Here is a 20,285-nt window from a genome sequence, read left to right on the forward strand (position 1 = left end):
TTTTACACATTTGCCTATACATCTCATTCAGACATTATTTCCCCCTGTTGTAAATGGACACACTTATACTGTATATTAAGACTGTCTATACAGAATAGTGCAGTTGACTGGTGAATATCTTTGTTCAGTAATCTCCCGTTGTACAGTAGCTTTGATCCTGACTATGGCATATTTAATCACCAAAACACTGGCCTGTTGAAGAACTGCATCAAAGTTTGAACTGCATACCTAGAACCTAGCTTTACTTTGTTGACAAACAGACCCATCCTCAATTAATTAAAACTTAAAAAAATAATATATACCTGCACATTGAGTGACTTTCTCAGTTTCCTACTACTCTCTTGTGAAAATCCTAAACTGTCTAAACTAATTTCACTGATAATAGTACTAAGCATAGCTGAGAAGATCATTACAGGTATATGGCTTATTTATTGCCCAGGGAATGATACGTATATATTGGGTGTGGAGAATATTTTGCATCGACCGGTTTTCCTAAGTATGATTTTCTGTCGATGGCTTTGGGTCTTTTCACAGTCTTTCAAAATATCAGGAAAAAGAACCATTTACCAAATGGTTAAAGCAACACCAAAGAACTTTCCCTCTGTCGCACGCATGTTATTTGTTTATCCCGCACCGGCTTTGCAAATAACGATGTCCACATACAGGGTAGAATATTTTGCATGACTTATAAAAGTATAATGTATTGCAACATCAGATGCAAGTCAAATTTGTAGTTTCTTATGTCTACACTACAGATCCGCTACCCGATCTGGCAAATTTACATAGTGCGGTTTTAGCCGATAGAGGGCCGCGAAGCGAATGCAGAATTGCCGTTCACCCTGTTACGAGTTAATGAACCACTGAACATTATTTTAAGGTACAAAAAACTCTTTGGTGTTGCTTTAAGGGCAGAAAAGTAGTTGAGAATGCTTTGTGGTTGGCACCAACCAGTCCCTCTGTATTCCTGTTATTGTGATCATCATGTACTTAGTTCATCCCTTTGGCAGGAGAAATGACGTCCAGGCCTGTTAAATCATATAAACATTACAAAGCTTACCCATAGTGTGGTGTAAAACTGTATGGCTACAGCTAGCAAAATGCAAAATATGTTCTTCCTCTCAAGACGATTACAGAAGCCAGCGGTTTCGTTAAGTATAAACATGGTAGATATCATTATTTACTGATTATGTTGCACCATCATGTCAGAATTACGGACAATGACCATGTGGGATGGGCTGCTATGGCAACCAATGTTATGAGTGCCATATAAATTACAGATAATACTAACATTGTGCAGTTACAGTTGTCATTGAACTTCATGTGTCACTACTAATGATAGGATATGACATCGGCATCAACATTGTTGCATTACTTATACTGTATAATAGAAGGTTCATGTCAAGTACAATTTCTGGGAAAGTTCTGAGGAAATATACTTTGTGATGGCTAAAATATAATATATGACTGGGAGATAGGGACAGACTAATGATTCTTTTCTTAACTAACATTTGTTTTCATTGTGGCTCTTGGCTTTTAGATGTTGAAGGTGATTGAATCACACACCCCTGTGGTCAGTACTGCTCTACAGAGGCAAAATGCCTAAGTCCAGCATTGGAAAGGCATCTTTTGGGAAAATAACTTATTAAGAGGGAAAAAGTGAAACACACACAGGGGGTTGATTGAACTGATTCTGGTTGATTCTGGTGATTGCCAGAGGAGACCCCCAGACATTTTGGCCTTTGAAGGATCATTGAGCGCAGACGTTCTCCCTCTCCTCTTTAGGGATAGGTAGATGGGTTTGCAGACGATCACTTAATCACTGCACTTCTCACTGATGCCTATTGACTTGCCAGAACGGAGATTAAAGGTGCCATTCGGTTGAAGCTTCAGCATTGATTTCTCTCTCTCACCATCCACCCCCCCCCCCCCCCCCCCCCTTCTTGGACATCTGTGGATAGCTGTTTTAATGAAACACAAAGTGCATTAAAAATGGAGGTGGGGTTGAAGGAGACTCGTAATATCCCAATTCATAGCCTGTGATGCATCATGTTAATATGTTCTATCTGGAGACAAAACATGACCCGGTGGTGTTCAAATCAGAGAGTTTAAATCAAAGGCATTGGATTTGTTTCAGTCAATATGCAGTTAAAGAGGAGAAATATTACTGACTAGGGGATAGGTATAGGCGGGTCACGATCAGGAGCTGCCTGGGGGCGAGAGGATGTTGTATTTGTATTCAATCATGGAAAGTAAACACAGCAAATTGCATGCTTTTCACTTCGCTTTGTCAATGATGGCTGAGGCTTCCTGGTATCAGACAACAGCATCATTTGAAAGTCTAATATTTCAATCAGAGAACATCTCAGGGAACTTGTTTGGAAATAACCTTACTGAGTGGCGCAGAGGTAACTTTTTTTTTCTCACAAGGCAATCTGTTCAACTTGTCAGCTAATCAAAGCTGTCCTCTCCTGATCGTTGTCATAAAAAAAATGGAAATCTTTGAGATTTCTCTAGTGTCATTCTGGAAATGTGTTACTAAAAGTGCTACTTTAAAACAACCTTTGTGAAGTTTAAGGTTGGATAAGTCAATGATGTGTGATGGATAAGTCAGTGATTAAAAAAAAACAGTTCAATAAAAAAAACTACCAAAAAAAAAAAAAGTACCATACTTAAGTTTCAGGTTGTGTAAGAAACTTTTGTCAGTGTTCCCTGTGGTTCCTGCACTGTATGCCAGAACAGCTGCTGGGTAGCCAGTGGCTAAATGTCCCCCTGGGGCACTGTGTTGGACTTGCCTATATTAGTGTGCAATATGTGTGACACAGAGGTCCAAATTCAGCATTTCCCAGTCATATTCAAAAGCTGAATATGAAAACATTACTAGTCTTTCTGATACATCAGTTTACAAGATAACCCTAGAGTCTGACCTAGTTTAAGAGAGAGAGAGAGAGAGTGAGAGATAGAGAGACTACTCTATTTACTAAGGCTGAAACAGGCAAACATTAACATGCTTGTGCAAGGCAAATATTGGAAAGCTGTTAGAGACAGTGCAGGTCTTGTCCTTGAGGTTGCGCTTGCATTGGCCGAGGGACAAGGCCATACAGGAGAGGCCTGCTGGCACGCCTACAGCAGTAGGACATTGCCGTCGTGGCCCCAACTTGACTTGTCAAACTTAAAACAAGCCACAGAGCGCTCTGCCGACCCGAGGGATGGCTCGCACCAGATGGCGTAGCACTCTCCAAACACCCAACTCTTTAACTCGAAATGTTTACACCGCAAAACATTCCCATTATAAATATTTAAAAAATGGCTGAATACAGCCTTGCCACCACCCCGCCAAGCTCGGAGAAGTCACATACAATTTGTCAGTTCTTTAAAAAGTAATAAGATAAACATTGTTGTCTCCATTGTTGCTAAGCCATTCTTGGAGGCTGTAGGTTTTTTTTTTTGGAGGGCTGGTGTTTGAAGTTTGCCCTTTCTTGAAACTTGGACTTTGCTTACCTTGCAGGTTACTTTGAAAATATATTATTTTCAGGGTGGGAAAATATTACCCTGGATGCATAATTTGGCTTTACAGAACCCAGAAAAATCCATATTCATATTAAATGAGTCACACAGCAAACGAGCTCGGGCCATTACGATGACTCTCATTAATTAAATATCATAAACCTGCTAAGAGACTTACTTCTTGGCACATTCACACTTACAGAGGACTGCTGTGGTAATGGCCCTTTAGCTTCTCTGCGGCGTTTCTTTGAGTTGACGTTCATCCCTGATGTGGTATTGAACTCCCACTTCTTTGCTGTCAGGCACATCATGCTTTGCTACACCTTTTATCGCCTTTGGCTGTGACCGAGCCTTGACCATTGCTGATTTCTCTCATCGACATCTGGATGCTGTTGCCCAGGAACAACCTCTCCCTGAAATGTCACTGTAACCATGGAGACGTCAGGTGTTGTGCGTCGTTCTCTGCCGTCTTAGCTTGTCCTGGGAACCAACGATACTAGAAAGCCCTTGTCATGTGTATAGATCCAAAATAACCTTGTGAATCATATATGCAGAGAGAAAGAGGCGCCACAACGCATATGAATATATTTGCAACGTGCCTGCATGGATGCTGAGTTATAGTTAACCCAGGGAACGCTCATTTAGCATTTCTCTCATCAGCACCATGGAACTGTTCAAAATTACCTAAATACTGCCTACCATAATGTGAAGAGATCATTTACACCCAGGATGGCCCAACACGGTGATCGTTCAGCTTTAGAGTCTTTATCACTCTGAGGGGGGTTAAATGACCATAATGGCTATTTTGCTGTGTGTTACCCCATTTATTACACTGCTACCTCCCAAATAGATTGATCCTTCCTGATGAAGAAATCAATTTTGTTCCTGGTGAAGTGTTACCTATTAACTTCTGCCAAATCCATCAGAATCTATGCTGTGTAAGTACTGTAGCACTGATCAGCAGTCAGTTCTGTCCTGCAGACAGAAATAATTGGCCTCCGAATGCCTTTATTGATCACTCAGAGACGGTTGGTTCTGTGGACCGGTCTAGGGTGGTGTGGATACCCACCCAACATCCCCTGAATGTCATCACCAGCACATCAAAGATGAGTTACCTTTCTCCATGCCTCTCAAGGACTGCTGTAAACACACACAACACAGCACTGCACAGTACTGCTGCTTTGTACCATGTTGCTTTGATGATTGCTAATAGTCAGAGGAGACTCCCTGATCCACTACCGCAAAAGAGTAGAGGGCGGAGAGGGACTCTTTCTCTCTCGCTCTCTCTCTCTCTCCCTCTTTCTCTCGTTCTCTCTCTCTGTCTTGCTCTGTCTACTCGGCCCTCAGAGCCATTTAATGGATCACAGAGTTAATCAAGCGCAGGGAGGGCCGAGGTAAAGTGGACGGATGAAGCCGGCCATTAGTCTGGTGTCCGCAGGGATTAGCAGGCGCACACTGGGGCCTCCGGTGACTCCAGAGCTGGCACTGGCTTGGTGATCTTTCAATTTCCCTCACAGTGGGAATCGTAATGAGCGCGTCTCCTGCTACGACTCCCAGAGACATCATTGACATGCAAGGGACGGCGCTCAACATGGCGGGACACGATTCACAGCACTGGCGAGAGAATTGGCATAGGGTAATGGCATGGATTTGGCTAATGTTGTCTGTTTTTGTGATTGGCCAATTAGCAATTAACTTCCCTGCATTTCTCCGTTCCCTTCCCTGGGCTTCTTGTTCTGTCGTGAGCATCAGGGAGCACCACCGTGGTTATGCCTGACTGCTTTTCTATGGCTTTGCTGTACTTCAAAAGGAACGCTTTGTCTCCAGTCCTGTCCCCAGTTAACATTGGTGCGGTGTGTCTTCTGGGGTAATGTCATGAATCATTTCCTGCGTTGTTTAAATTCCTTATCTTAAGGCCTCGCTTGAAGATGAAGGTTAGAAGGCTTTGTGTACGCCTTGCATTACATACTATCGTGTTTGTGCAATTGATAAAAGCTGAGTAAACAACACACAAGGCCTCAAGTGCCATACAGTGTCCCTCGCAAGCAAGGAAACGTTACTGTGGGAGATAACTTTCAAAAGTCATGTCTCTTCTCTTTCAGACAAGTGTTGATACATGTGCAGTCATCTAATAGTATAGAGGGAAGAAAAATGCAAGGGTCAGAAATTACACTCCCATAAAAGTGCTGTACTACAGTAGATCCACCTTGGCCCTGTACATGTCTTGTGGTGGTTTAATTCTTCAAAAGGTCCACTGTTCACTCAAAGAATTCAACTGCATCATATCTAACTACAATGTAGACATAACTAGATTATAATGTAGAATTGTGTACTTTGGATTGCTAACAAAGGCATGCCTGAGCACAATGCACATGCTGAAGTTAAAGGGACACTATGCAGGTTTAGGTATTTTTTGGCGACTGAGCTAGAGAGAGAGCTTCTTGAAATTGCATGGCTGGTTTTCTCAGTAGCGACTCGCTATGTCTTTGCTGTATAAATATGCTAGGTGAACGATTCGCCTATTACAAGTTTGTTTACCATCAAATTGGCTTCATAAAGGTTATATTAAGGTCAAAATATTGCATAGTGTACCTTTAACCCCTGGAATTTAATACGTTACCTTTGTTGACACTTCAAAGACCTGCACAATCAAAATATTCAGGCTGGTCATTCATATTATCAACCACACACCATTGTGGTAAAGGGATTGGTCATCATACGCATTAGCATTATGTTTGCAGAAATTAACCAAGCAGACTTGCATCTTTCACTGTGATACTGTGTATAATGTAGGATTATTCAAACAAATGCAATGCAGCTATATCATTTCTTTTCTGATATGTATGGTAAGAAGAATATTTGTGTGGTACCGAAACAGACGTTTTACAGAAGTATGTAAACTTTCACTGGTTGTGTTAGCAAAGAACAGAGTATGATTGGTAGCAAATGCAGCTTTGGCTTCAGGAAGTTGTAATTGGCCATTACATGATTCTGAAGTTACAACTACATTTGTACTTTTGTTAGAATTGTACATGTTTGCTGAATCTAATCTAATCGAATCTAATCTAATCTAAATATATATCCACTTGGCACAAAATACTTCTCAGTATTCTAAACTCTCAGTTCCTATACTACTTCAAGTTGTTCTGACAAAATAGAGTGCATTTTTTGTAGTTTTGGTCTAATGAACATCAGTGATCAAGTCAGGGGTGTAATTAAACTGCAATTAATGGCTGTGTTTACATACATCTCTGGAAGTAAGGAATCAAGTCTTTGTTCAGTTAGTTTTAATTGTGGAGACTCCTAGGGTGTTACTTAGACAAGTGTTAAACAAACTTTACAGAGTGATCGAAATGCAATTAATGTGACTGCTAAAACATCATACAGACATCACATGAAGTGTTCTTATTATCAGCACATAATTAGCGCATATTAAGTCTATGGAGAACTCTGTAACTTTGTATTAGAGTAATGCATTTGTTATTTAATCAAACAAATTAATTTTCAGTTTGACTGCTATTTATGTGTCCTCTGAAATAACGATTACATCATTTATTTATTTATCTATTTGCTTATTTATTAACATTTGCTGCAGTCAGTTAATGAGCCCTGAATGTTGGTAAACTTTTCCAGACTAAAATCAGACCTAAATGAGATAAGAACACAGATTTCCTTTTGATCCCAAGAGATGTCGATAGAAAGCTGTTTCGCCGAGAAATGGAGCAGCTTTAGCTCCCATAAGCTGTGCGCAATTCCACTTTTGTGTGTTGTTTTGGTGAATTTGGGACAAGCCTCGGTGCCAGCAGAGCAAATGAAAAAGGTTAATGAGAGGTTAATAAGAGGAGCTCAGAAAACCAGGAACCTTGATTCGTTATGCTAATGCTCTTTATGAGAGAAAAACACCCTGGTGTGGGTTACTCGCTAATAAGCAGATCATTTATTTTAGGGTGAAAACATGGCCGCCTTTGATGTGGGGAAGTAGCACACATTTTGCTGCATTTAAATTTTCCCTGCCATCTATGATGTTTGTGATATTTAAAATTTCCCATCATGCGGGGCAAATGAAAATAAATTTTGGTTTAATAGAAGCTATTTAAAGTAATACCCTGTGATGTGCATAGCATATATCAAAGGTTATTTGAGGACTTCTGAGGCCTTTATAGGAGCTAATTTCTTGAATATGATTTCTCATTGGCGACGTTTGCAAGCATTTATATAACTAGAAGTTCTACCACTTTTACGAGGACTTTTGACAAGTGAGTCGGTGAGAAATTCCACATCTGACCAGACGTTTCTCCTGTCCAGTATATGGGGTACATGATCAAGTATGAGATGCTTTAAAGCTCGTAATTGTCCTCAGTTATGTGCAAAAGGGCAAGTCTTAATTGTCCATTTTAGCTGCACAACCAGAGCCTTTACAAAAATACCCCAAAACACACATTTTTGTGGTTGAGTACTTAAGCTATGCAAGTTAGAAAAAAACTGCTATTTTTTGACCACCGAACCTTAATGGTCAGTTAGAAAATGTATAATGACTAATTAGTACAAAGCCTGTAATATTTATTTGCAGGGAAGGCTTTGGGTGTGTTTGTGTGTGTTTTCAAATGAGCATAGTGTCAAAGCCTGTCACAAAACAGAAAAGCCTGTTTTCTGGTTTAATAACCAGCAAACTCGGTAACATTCCATAATAACGTGCTATAATAAATAGCAAACTAGTAATTACCTAACCCTTTGTTAATATTTGTTAATTGTTACTAACATATCTATTTGGCACAAGTTAATAGTTTTTTCATCATCAATTAAATATTTGTTGTTTGCATAAAATCTGTATGTTAATGTTATGTAATGTAATGTAATTAATGTAATTAATGTAATAGCAAATCTATTAACTAATATTGTATTAATATGTGTTAATAGCTAACTAAAAGTATTTTTGGCACTAATTACATAATTTAAATGTTAAATGTTTTATTTACAAACTATATGTTAATAGAAAAGTTAATGACTTATTGTTATTTAACTAATTGATATTAAACTGTGCTTCTGCCTATCCCAATATGAACCACTCCCCATAGGACCCTTACAATAGATAGATAGATACTTTATTGATCCCCAAGGGGAAATTCAAGAAAAAAATACGGAGCTACCTTGACATGCCGCCACTCTTGTCGGCGCCAGAAATGATTGCAATAAAGTTGGTTAAGCTTAATTAATATATTAGTAGTATAGAGCAATAAGCGTGGGGCCCCTTATAATAAAGTTGGTTGAGCTTAATTAATATATTAGTAATATATACCTATCAGTATGGGGGACCCTTATAATACAGTTGGTTAAGCTTAATTAATATATTAGTAATATATAACTATCAGTATGGGGGACCCTTATAATAAAGTTGGTTAAGCTTTATTAATATATTAGTAATATATAACTATTAGTCAGACAGTGAAGGGACTGAGACCAAAACTGGCTTATCACATTTATTCCTTTAGGAAAAGTTCAAACAAAACATGCCTTCAGGCACTGGCATACTGTACATAAAACAGCATCTGCACAAGCAAAATAAAAAGAAGTAGTTGAATGGGCTATATTACATGCATGATTCCTATACCATCACTGTCAGCCCTACTAGCAAGGGAGACATGCGACATGGAATGTTCAGGTGCACAGAACGAGTTATATATTCTGAGACTCACTAAACACTCACAGACGTAGACCATACGGAGGTAATGCATAAACAGAATGCTAAACAAAATGTACATTCATTTCCTGCTAGACTGAATTGCACTTTCCATGAGCACTAAGCTAAACTACACTGAATGCATGGAAAGTTGCTAGCGGAGTTTCCAGACTCGTGTGTATGAACTTGTGGTCATAATGAAAACATTAATAAACGTTCTCTAAGTTGCTAGAATTGCTACCAAATCCTAACAATACATGTAAAGTAATATAATACAGGTGGTATATCGAAGTTTTCAACGTAAACAACATTTTACAGTTACAAAATTAAAGCAAAGTGGAGAGTGCTTTATACAGTCAACCTACCCAATGCAAGGCAACAATGCAAGGACAAAACGCAGCAGAGCTGCAGTATACCGTTTCTCCAAAGGGGGCTCCAAAACACCAACCTCAAAAAAGCTGCTTAATTACGGCGAAAATCACATACAAACACTAAACTATATTTCTAACTCTGTTACACCCCTCCCCTGAATTTCACCAAATTCAAGCAGCAACCAAATAGTACTTCCAAAGGCAAAGAGTACACTACTTTCAAACACTAGACAGAGGGTCACCAATTACAGGACAGCCAACCACAAAGGTATCCAATAAGAATGAAGTGGAAGAAGAGGTGCGCAAACTCTCACACAACCAACCACTGGCAGTAGGGTGCCTTATACACCCCACAATACCATAAAGCCATAAACCATAAATTCCATAAATTCTCCACAAAGCTAATCAGAAAAGCTAGATAAATAATAATATGCCATTTAACTTTTATATTAGTATATAGTTTGTAAATAAACAGTTAACATTTAAATGATGTAAGAAATAACTGATAACTAAGAAATTAGTGCCAAAAAGACATTTAGTTAACTATTAACACATATTAATAGAATATTAGTTAATAGATTTGTTAAAATATTAATATACAGATTTTATGCAAACAACTAATATTGAATTAATGATGAAAAAACTATTAACTTGTGCCAAATAGATATTTTAGTAACAATTAACAAATATTAACAAAGGGTTAGGTAATTACTAGTTTGCTATTTATTATGGCACCTTATTATGGAGTGTTACCAGCAACTCTTATTAGTAGTCTACAATGCCTTGTCATTAAGCTTGTTTCTCTCACTTGTAGAGATTATTTACCTAGGATCTAGGAACTTTTTAATTAGAATGATGTACTTTAAAGCCTGTGTGAATAACACATATCACACTATCACAATATTTTTGTTCATTACTCTTCAGTGAATTACTTTTAGTTTTCACCTTTAATTTGTTCATCTTAGGTAAGGTAAACAGTACCGGTACTTGAGTTTACATCAAGAATGATTCTTTCATGGAGCCTGATATTCACTTCATTTTTGGTGAAGTTATTGTACCGGTATTCATGAGTAAAACTGTCCTTTCCCAATATAGTTCAGTAATGATGCTTGCGGTGTAATGTTTACATCTGCTTGTTGCTAACCTCTACCCTTCGAATTCTCTTAGTTTGTACACAAACTTGAATGACTTGAATGATCACTTCCCTTACTTATTTAGAAATCCCTGCATCATCCGAATATGCTATTAATTTCACCAGAAATTGGAACCTGCAAAATGTGCCTGAACCTGCCTGCGTGATTTAAGTGTGAACATGTGTGTTCTGTCTGGCAGAGGCGGGGTGGGGTGAGACCCAACCCGTGTTTATGTGTTGTGTCGAGTTAAGCGTGGGTGTGTGTGTGGGGGGGGGGGGGGGGGGAGTGATTGAACACAGATGCTTCTGAGTTGAGTGCAGCGTGCAGTGGCGAGGGTGGAGGATTGCAACCCCCCCACCAACCCCCACCTTCTGTGTCAGCAGGAGCCAATCTGATGTAACCTGGATTGCCTCTCAGAGGAAAAACGGCGGGCATGAAAAATGCAACATCTTCCCCCCCTTTCCTCCAGCCTGTCACTCCGCTGACGCCGATCCCTGTCGCTGTGTTCGACCCGTTTGAAGTGGCTCCTTTAATCTAAGGGCTTATAAACAGTAGTTGCACTGCTGCCAGCCTCTGCGTTGGCCTCATGTTGGGTTATCAGGCTATCGTGTTCTTGCTATGAAAATCTGTTCTGTGGCAGATTGTGCTCAGCAAGGAGGATATGACATGGATTCAAGCTGTGTTTTTGCTTGTATGGTGAAATGTTAACTACTCACAGAGAAGTGTAAGTGGAGTTCAAATTGTGGAAGATGTTTGGAATTATTGCACTCCTTTTGGTCCTATCCAAATGCCTCCACCCATGGGCCTTTATAGACAGTCATATGTTACACAGTAAGGCAGACTCCTGTGCCCAGTTGTCTGCATGCAGAAGCAGTACCTTTCCTTATCCGTGTTTCCAGCAGCATAGGTTAGCATGTTTTGAGCCGCTTTGTAGCCAGCGGCCTCCCGGGGTCATCAGTATGCTGCTTGCGTCTGGGCTTGGAGGGTGACTGAACGGGTGATTCGGCCTCGGTATCGACTGTATTGAAGATGTCCACTGTAACAGAGGATCAGTTTTTGGCACCTCGACGTTGAACGGCCACAGTGAGGCTTCTTCTTCTCCCCCCACCCCCCATCCACCCCCCATCCACCCCCCGCTCCAGACCCCACCTCCTCCAGCACCACCAGCAGATCTATAACAGGCTCACTGAAGTTCTGGAGAGGCATGCAGAGAAATGGATGCCGTCTAGACCTTTGAAATAATGTGAGGGTTTTTAATTAGGTGGCATTGATCCTAAAGTACGGTGTGGTCAGAGAGAGAGAGAGAGAGAGAGAGAGAGAGAGAGAGAGAGAGAGAGAGAGAGAGAGAAGGTGAAGGAGAGAAGAGGGGTGGTGGTGCAGTGCAGTGCAGAGACTGAATTTATGGGGAAAGAGACCAAGAGGTTTGAAAAAAGAAACAAAGCCTTTGGAGCAACAGCAGGCATATTAAACAGTAGTGTTGTGATGGGTGACCTCCATTGTTTATTAGTGTTATTTGTTTCAGTCAAGTCCCTTGTTAAGCCTTTCATTTTCAATTTTTACAATGTCAGATATTTTGTCTGTATTGCCATTCATTTGGCACTGTGAAATTGTATAGTAATAATGTCAAACTTCTGAGATGTTTCTTTGTTATGTTTTATTATTTTTATGTAAAGGTAAATCCTCCTTTCCATACTATTTTACGACAGTCTAACAGTATAACAGTCTAATAAAAGACTAAACTTTGATCCACATACAATTGTGTCGTATTTGTTACATTGAAAATTAGTATTCGTCAGGGGGGAGAAAAAAAAGATACAATACATGGAAATTGAGTTGAAAAGTAAGCGGAAAATAACTTCTTGACCTCACGAATGGAAAAGAGGATTAGACAAGGCTGTTAATTGTAATTCACGGTGCCGCACAGTCAGCCATGCCGCGCCGCTTAAAGCAGGCAATTTTCAGCAAGGCTAACAACACAAACCGGCCAAGCCGAATTATTCCACAAAAGCGAAGAGGTCGGAAAGATCTCATTCTGTGGGTCTGTCTTCCAAATTAATTGGGGAGGAAGGGAGGGACGCCAGCGTCAGCGGATCGTGGGCCCATGCCGGGCCGGATCTGGGGAAGCAGGAAGGCTCAGGTGGCCCAGGATCTGTCTCCGGGAGAAGGCCGCCAAACAATCAGCCTTCTGCTGGAAAGTCAACTTGCTGCTGCTGCTGCTGCTGTTGTCCTTGGAGACAATCTTAATGCTTTAATACATTCAGCGTTTTTTCCCCTTTCTCTTTGTTTATTAGCTGCTCTGTTTAAGATCCATCAAGGGTGAAACAGGTTGTTCAAATTCCCAGTTCGAGAGGAGAAACATAATTAACTGGGTTATTCCAAAAGTCCCACCGAGAGAAGGGTGTTTTTTTTGTTTGTCAATAAGCAGCTTTTGAACCAAAACACAAAACAATAGGCCTATAGAATGAAAAGAAATAGATATGTTAAGAAATTATATATGTATAGGCTGTATCCCAATGTCTTTGTTTATTAGCAAAGCAGTTTAATCCTCACTATTCACAACTCAGTTAGTATTGCAACACTGACACATTATTATAGTGAATAAGCTCTCACTGGCAGCGATGACTCGGGTGTCACAGCAGCAGTGAAATATGTGAGGAGAATGTTTAGGCGGTGTGACCGACAGAAAGTGAAGTAGCAGGAAGAGGGATAAACACACTAATCTCAGCAGCCTCCAGCCTCTCATAGCTTAGCCACTGACTGACATTAGTTTGTGGTCTTTGTCCTGACATTTAGATTGGGGTGGGGCTGTTGAGAGGGTGTGTGTGTGTGTGTGTGTGTGTGTGTGTGTGTGTGTGTGTGTGGGGGGGGGGGGGGGGTGTATATGAATGTTAGGGATGCGGGGGTGTATGGCTGTGAGGCTTAAGTGTGTGCTGAGGAACACTTTGCCATGGCCTGAGGCTCTGAGAGGAACCACAGTGTGAGTGCGAGGCACGATGCAGACACTCCTTGTTTGTACAGGCATGTAGTTAGCTATTCTAATGACCCTGAGCTCAGACGTTTTTTTCCCCCTTCAGCATGCAAATCATTTGTTCTCATTAGCATTTCTCGCACGGCGGTGTAAGTGATTTTTTTTTTTTGTTTCACGTTGGCCGGCTTCTACATTTTTGGTGTCTTGTTGCACGTATTACCGAGGTGTGTGTGGAAGTGGAATACACTTGTGCATTATAGCTGCCAACAAAGCTGATATTTTTCATATTACAATGTGTGCGTCTCTCATTTTTAAGGTAATTAAGCCGTTTTTGTGTGACCAAAGTCATTTCCAAGCATATGAATAAAAAACAGAGTAATTTAAGGGATAGCAATTTTGTTTTCATCGTGGGTCACCGGCAGAGAGAAAAGCATGCTTATTTATTTTCAATTCCACGCTTTTGTGTGCTCAGTACAATAGCTTGTGGAAGCACTCACTGATTTAAAACCCATTTCCTGTGTACGCAGTGGCATGAGCGTGTGGTTTCCATTCCTGGGTGGTTTATCTTCAGTTGACAAACATGCGGTCAGGATAAAGCTACAAGGGGGTTGCCTCTCAACAGGGTTGCCCTCAGTAATGCTTTGATTTCATGGGACTGTCTATCACCCTTGTTTTCATTGTTTTTGGCTCAACAAAATACCCTTGGCCAAATGTTCAACATTGAGAAACTTTCCTCAGATATTCAGAGCTGGAGCATAAATAGAACTGCAGATGATTATGTGAGACCTGCCAAGAACATTTTATTCATTCTTAAGGTCTTCAAGGTCAGAAGGTTGTGTTGCTGTCTGTCTGGCTTGGGTGCGGTGTGTGTTTAGTCTCAAGGTCTACTCTTGTTGTTGTCTCTCCTGGCAAGACCCATCCATATAAAGTTCTCTACTTTAAGTTTGAGTAGAACAATATTGTGAGTGCCAAGCAATAAAAATGTCACAACCATCAAACAAACATGGCACGACAGATGTCATAACGTGCCATGAGAGAGAGAGTGGACAAGTCCTGCATGCAGGGCATTGTAGGTGACCTTAACTGTCATGTCCTTGGTCCTTCCGCATGTAACTTTGGTGTATATTACTTGGCGGTCAGTTGTTATTGACTAAGTTTCAAATGTAAGTCCTTGGAATGGAGCGTTCCTTTAAAATGTGTTGGTTAGCATGCACCAAGCACTTGTAAAGTACATTAAATGAACTTGATATGACATTTACTGTTACATTTGCATAGGTAAGTTGGTATATTCGATCACACTTATTGTGATAGTAAAATGACGTTATGAAGTAGACACAGTATGTCGTGTGACCTGTATTGTATGTAAGGTTTAAATCTGTCCGATTGTGTGCTTTTCTGTGGCCTTTTAAAGGTTGCGTTTCAGCAGAACGCAGTGCAGGATAAAGAGGAGACACTGCTGCAGTATTGGAAACGAACCCTCGAAGCCCCTGACCATTTTCAGTAATTACTTGAGCTGCATATGCAAAGTGAATGCATGTTTCCCCTCAGCCAAATAGCCTTGTTTGTGTGCTGGTTGGTTGGTTAGTTTCTTCTTTAGTGTCTTTTATGTTGCAGTATGGTATTGATCAAAGCGCCCCTTCAGGTCCAATGAATTTAACTCCTATTGATTGTGCATGTGCTGTAAACTTCTCCAGTGGCTTGTTCGTGGGCTTTTGCTTTTTCCCCCACTGTCTCCCTTTATGTGAGCACATATTTGTGTACACTGGACTGTGTTTGATATCTTTGTGTTGTTTCATCAATAGCAGATTGGTTTTGCCCACACTAACAAGTAGATAGAACTCTGCATCTTTTCCTCTCTGTGCATGTATTGTGTTGTTTATCAATCTTGAGCTTGTAGTATTCATAAATAGCATTTAAGTTTTCAAATATTGCTATACTGGACATGGAATACCCCCAGCAATTTTTCATATAAGTCCTAATAGTCGGCTATTTGGGTATACAGTATTTTGGAGTCTTTTCCCCAGTAGTGATGCAGTTGCTTTAAATGTTTAATCTTTTTTATTATTTATTATTTTTTGTTGACTGTCTTTTGTCCAAAGCATCGTAAACTCGCATCAGCAGGTTCGGGAAAACCAACCCAGGCCGAGCGACTGTCAGGTGGCGCTGCTACCGTTGCTCCATCACACCTGCTCTTAGTAGAATATGATACGCTAACGCTGCGACTTAATCAGGTTCCATAGAGTTTGGCCATGATTATAGACACACCCTGCTTTATGGACGGATCCCCATTAGGAGCTGTGAACGTTCATTTTATTGTTTTGACCCTGTGTGGGACTGCAGAGGCTAAAAGGTGTGTGACTTTTAAATGAGAGAAAAGTGCTTCTTAACTTCTTCTCTTTTATTGTCATTAGATAAGAGGTTACCTCTGTTCTTCTTGTCCCTCTTCTCCTATTTGAACCGCTCCTTACTCTTCTTTCCCCCTCACTTGCCTGTAAGTCAACAAAACACCCCTACACACCCCTACACAAACTGTTCCAATAAGCATTCAGGGACCCACAAGGGACCAGAGCAAGGAGGCAATCAACTGTTGCTTACACTTCCCCGCCTGCCAATCATGCACACACACACACACACACACACACACACACACACACACACACACACACACACACACACACACACACACACACACACAGATGGAGAGATGCAGGAGTGTTACAGGATGCTGGCGGTGGAGACGGGTTATCACTCCTCCTCCCCGGCCCCTAATAGGCAGCGACGGGCCACCCCGTGGGATTTGCTGCCGCACGGCTCCCTGCCGCTCAGAAGGCTAATGGCTACCTTCAGCACCACGCACGCCACACCCAGCCACCATTAGTGTCCACACCGCACAGATTTACAATTGCAACACCAGGCCCATTTGCATACCGAGATTCACTTCCCTCCTTTCTGTTCCTGGCTCCATTCATTTGTTAGTCTTTTGTCTTCTCTTTGTGGCTTCATGTATATTTTCATATTTTTTATACTTTTACTTTTCAGCTTTCTGTCTTCGTTTGTTTGTCTTCTTTTCGCTGCATCATATTCACTTTTACTTTTCAGACGAGACATAAAAACAGTATGAAGTGGATAACTTTTTTAAAAACTGACAGTTTTTGCTGTTCTCCGGGTGTCTAGTGTGTTATGTTTACCTCTACAAGTACAGTGCAGAAATATAGAGGAGTATAATGAACACAGAAACGGCCTCGGTGTTGGTTGTTGCACCAGAGACAGGCTTCATCTAAGGATCAGTGTCCTAGACCAGCGGGCAGCCACCAGGTGCAGTAGATATGCGTTTGCGTGTCTCCCAGCTGGCATTTCAGTGGTGGTCCGTGGGCCTGAGCTGCTCGCTCCTGATCAATACGCCGCTAATGTCAGCCCACGCACGGACCTGTGCACAACGCACTCGTGTGTGGCCAGTCAGGGAACATCCACAACATGGACCCTTTCAAGAGAGTTCCATTATCAGCATCATAGTTGGCCCCACAAGGCTTCCGTTTTAACATTCCATATGTTATCTTAATGCAGAGGAAGTAGATTGGGAATCAAATAGAACGTTCAAGCATTGTTTTTGTTTTTATTGTTGAAAGGGTCTATACGTCTGCACACTGAAATAAGCCTTTTTTTTAAATCCTCCTTCCTTCCTTCTCCCTCAAAAAAAAAAAAAAAACGAGACTGCATGCATGCCTCTTCGACCACCTTACAAGGCAATGTCTATGTTAAGATCCATATCGATGATGCAATGTGGGAGAAAGGTATAGACAGCAGCAGAAGTTGGGCTATGTGGAGTGTCTAGGGATGTGTGTGTGTGGCCGGGGGGGGGGGTTGGGGGGGGAGCTGCTGTGTTAAATATGTTGATGTAAAGAGGCGTAATATGGTGCACATCAGGAGGGTGAAATATTTCGGAAACCCAAACAGAAATGGATGGAAAAAAAGACCTTTCAAGGGAAATGTTTTGGGGATAATATGACATGAAGGGCCCAGACACATACTGAGATCGCTTTTGTATACACTGACCTACATGTGAGTGCATCTGGCAGAGGTGATGGGAAACTATGCTGTGTGAAAGTGCTTTTTCCCCTTGACCCCCCCCCCCCCACACACACACACACACCCCAGTGCACCCCACCCCTGCATATTTCTCAATGTCCCTGGGAACTACAAAGTCACTCAACACTCTTTTTTTTCTGCCTCTCCCTTTCCTCTTGTCTTCCGTAGTGACGCCAGAGAAGACCAACAGTCACCGGCACCACCACACAAATACGGTGGACGTTGAAAATGGCGCTTCAGACGGCTCGAGAGCCGGAACTCAGGGGGTTTGTCTGGCCCTGATTTGGACTTGTGCGCTGACACTGTTGTCATGGTAATGACACTCCAAGAGACTGCAACCCCGCCCCACAATCCAACCCACCCAAACGTACATACACACACACACACACACATTCACACAAATACAAATCTGCTCGCTCACTCCTCCTCTCTCCAAAAGACTGATCTTTTCTTTCCCTCTCCTTGGGAAAATAAATATATAAATAAATAAAAGGCGAGAGAAAGCGACACTTTGATGGGCAGGCCGGAGGAAAAAAGGGGAAGCGTTCGTCAGCGGAGACTCCTCAAAGCTGCAAGTCTGTTTGAACACACTGATGGTGTGGTGTTGAGAGGTTATTAAAGACCAGCACAGAACGAGAAACAATCCGGGTGGATCGGAGTCCACAGATCCATGTTGCAAGGATGTGTACAGAAGCAAGAATCAAGAATGAAGTCCTACAGGAAACACAGGCCCACTTTATGAGTGCCATCTGTACTGACAGACCAATACCAAGAGGTCCTGGGTGAAAAACTGACAGTTTAAGTCACTGCCAGGAGCTAAACCAACGCTGTCTCTTTCTTCAATGGAAGACTATAGATCTATCAATGATTTAAAAAAAAAAAAAAACACTGACAGTAATTTAATCTTTTTTTTTTCATTAATATATTTGTAAGCTTAGTTGTAAATGGTAATATTTACAGACATAATTCTGGGTCTGCATTTCATTGGCTCTATTGCTTGATGTCATAGTCTGCTTTTTGAATATTCCCTGGTACTATGTACCTATTTTAGTTTTACATATTGCAATGCAGAACTGTAAAGATGTAAAGTTTCCTTTGTTTTTTTTACAGATTGTGTTCATTTTCCCTCCATATGATCGCGTAAAACGCACCTTAACAAAATGTATTAATATACTGTGTTAATAAACTGTATATTTATACCGTGTGTATAGAGTACAGCAATAAAGATTTTCCCATTATTCATGTGTATAGCACTCATCTCACAAACATTAACAGTGACACAGTGATGCCTCGTATGCTTTTTTTTAATGGGCCTATATGAGCCTACACACATTACATTAATTAAATGCATCTCTATAAGCTATTTGCAATATAACGTCAGGTCAAAGAGCAAGACCCCATCAAACCTCAGCAGTGATATATTTCACAACATGCAGTTAGTCATTTTAATGGCATCAGACAAGCTCCACATAGAAGAAATGTGGTGAATGTCCTCTTACAGTGCAATGAAATATGTGGGTATGTTTTCCCGACCTGGGGTGTGTTTCCCAAAAGCATAGTTGCTAACTAAGTTAGCAACTTTGTTGGTTGCAATGCAATTTCCCTTTGCCAACCAACTAAGTTGCTAACAGGTTAGCAACTATGCTTTTGGGAAACGCACCCCTGTTTGAGAAGGGTTACAGAACACGCTACAGAATCATTCTTGGTAATTTTAGGAACACAAGCGTTGACCTATTGTATTGTTCAGGGGCAATCACCTGATTCACATCACTGCAGCATCTGATCTCCCCATACGGTGTACACTCATCTGGGCAGAAAGCTGCCCCTGACTTTGAGATGATACAGTCGGTCAATATGACACCGGAGAAATGTTCACCATAGTTATTCTAAGCTTCATTTCACATATATTGCCAATAATATGACATATGACAAACTTTATCTATTCTTAAACATAATTATCAATGGTTCACCTCTAACAATGAATTCATGATACACATAAATGTTAAGTAAATACATTCACTCCTCCACCGACCACAAAATCCTGCAGTTCATGCGTAATCTCTGTGGTCATGCTGGGATTTCTTACTTTGTTACTGTGAGTAGCGAGGTCAGAATGTTCAGTGTTGTAAGTAGGGAGAGACAATTTGGCACTGTAATGCACACATATTCCACTTAACCAAACCCATCCACCCACCCCTCTACGCTTGAAGCCTTACACTGTCATAAACAAAATTAGCAATTCTCCTCTCCACCCACTGACATAGTTCTAACAAGGTCACACACATACTTGTGCAAAGAGCTTATTGTGGTTAAAATATGACCCAAAATGTGTAGAATTATGGCACCATATTTTGAAAATATGCCTTACATAAGTTCTAGCTCCTCAAGTGAAGCTTGCTTAAACTCCCCTGTCTGTGTATCTGTGTTGACAAATTACTGTCAAGCCTGCCTCCATTAAGAGGACCTTCACAACCTTGTCTGCAGTAGCCTTGGAGGTCAGTTATGAATATTCCCCCTCAGTAATGTATTGCCGCTCGGGGAGAGTA

The 20,285-nt window shown here is 41.0% G+C and overlaps 1 protein-coding gene across 1 annotated transcript in view; it reads left to right on the forward strand.

Annotated features, from left to right (window-relative positions):
- LOC121699031 (glypican-5-like) overlaps positions 1-18,977 on the forward strand; it is an 81,703-nt gene extending 62,726 nt beyond the window's left edge. Inside the window, exon 6 of the mRNA XM_042081629.1 lies at positions 17,908-18,977. Coding sequence (XP_041937563.1) covers positions 17,908-18,056 — 149 coding nt within the window. The 3' untranslated portion in view covers positions 18,057-18,977. The remainder of the gene's footprint in view (positions 1-17,907) is intronic.
- The last annotated feature ends 1,308 nt before the right edge of the window (positions 18,978-20,285 follow it).

The sequence above is a fragment of the Alosa sapidissima genome, chromosome 23 (genome assembly GCF_018492685.1).
Source record: "Alosa sapidissima isolate fAloSap1 chromosome 23, fAloSap1.pri, whole genome shotgun sequence".
Taxonomy (NCBI): domain Eukaryota; kingdom Metazoa; phylum Chordata; class Actinopteri; order Clupeiformes; family Clupeidae; genus Alosa; species Alosa sapidissima.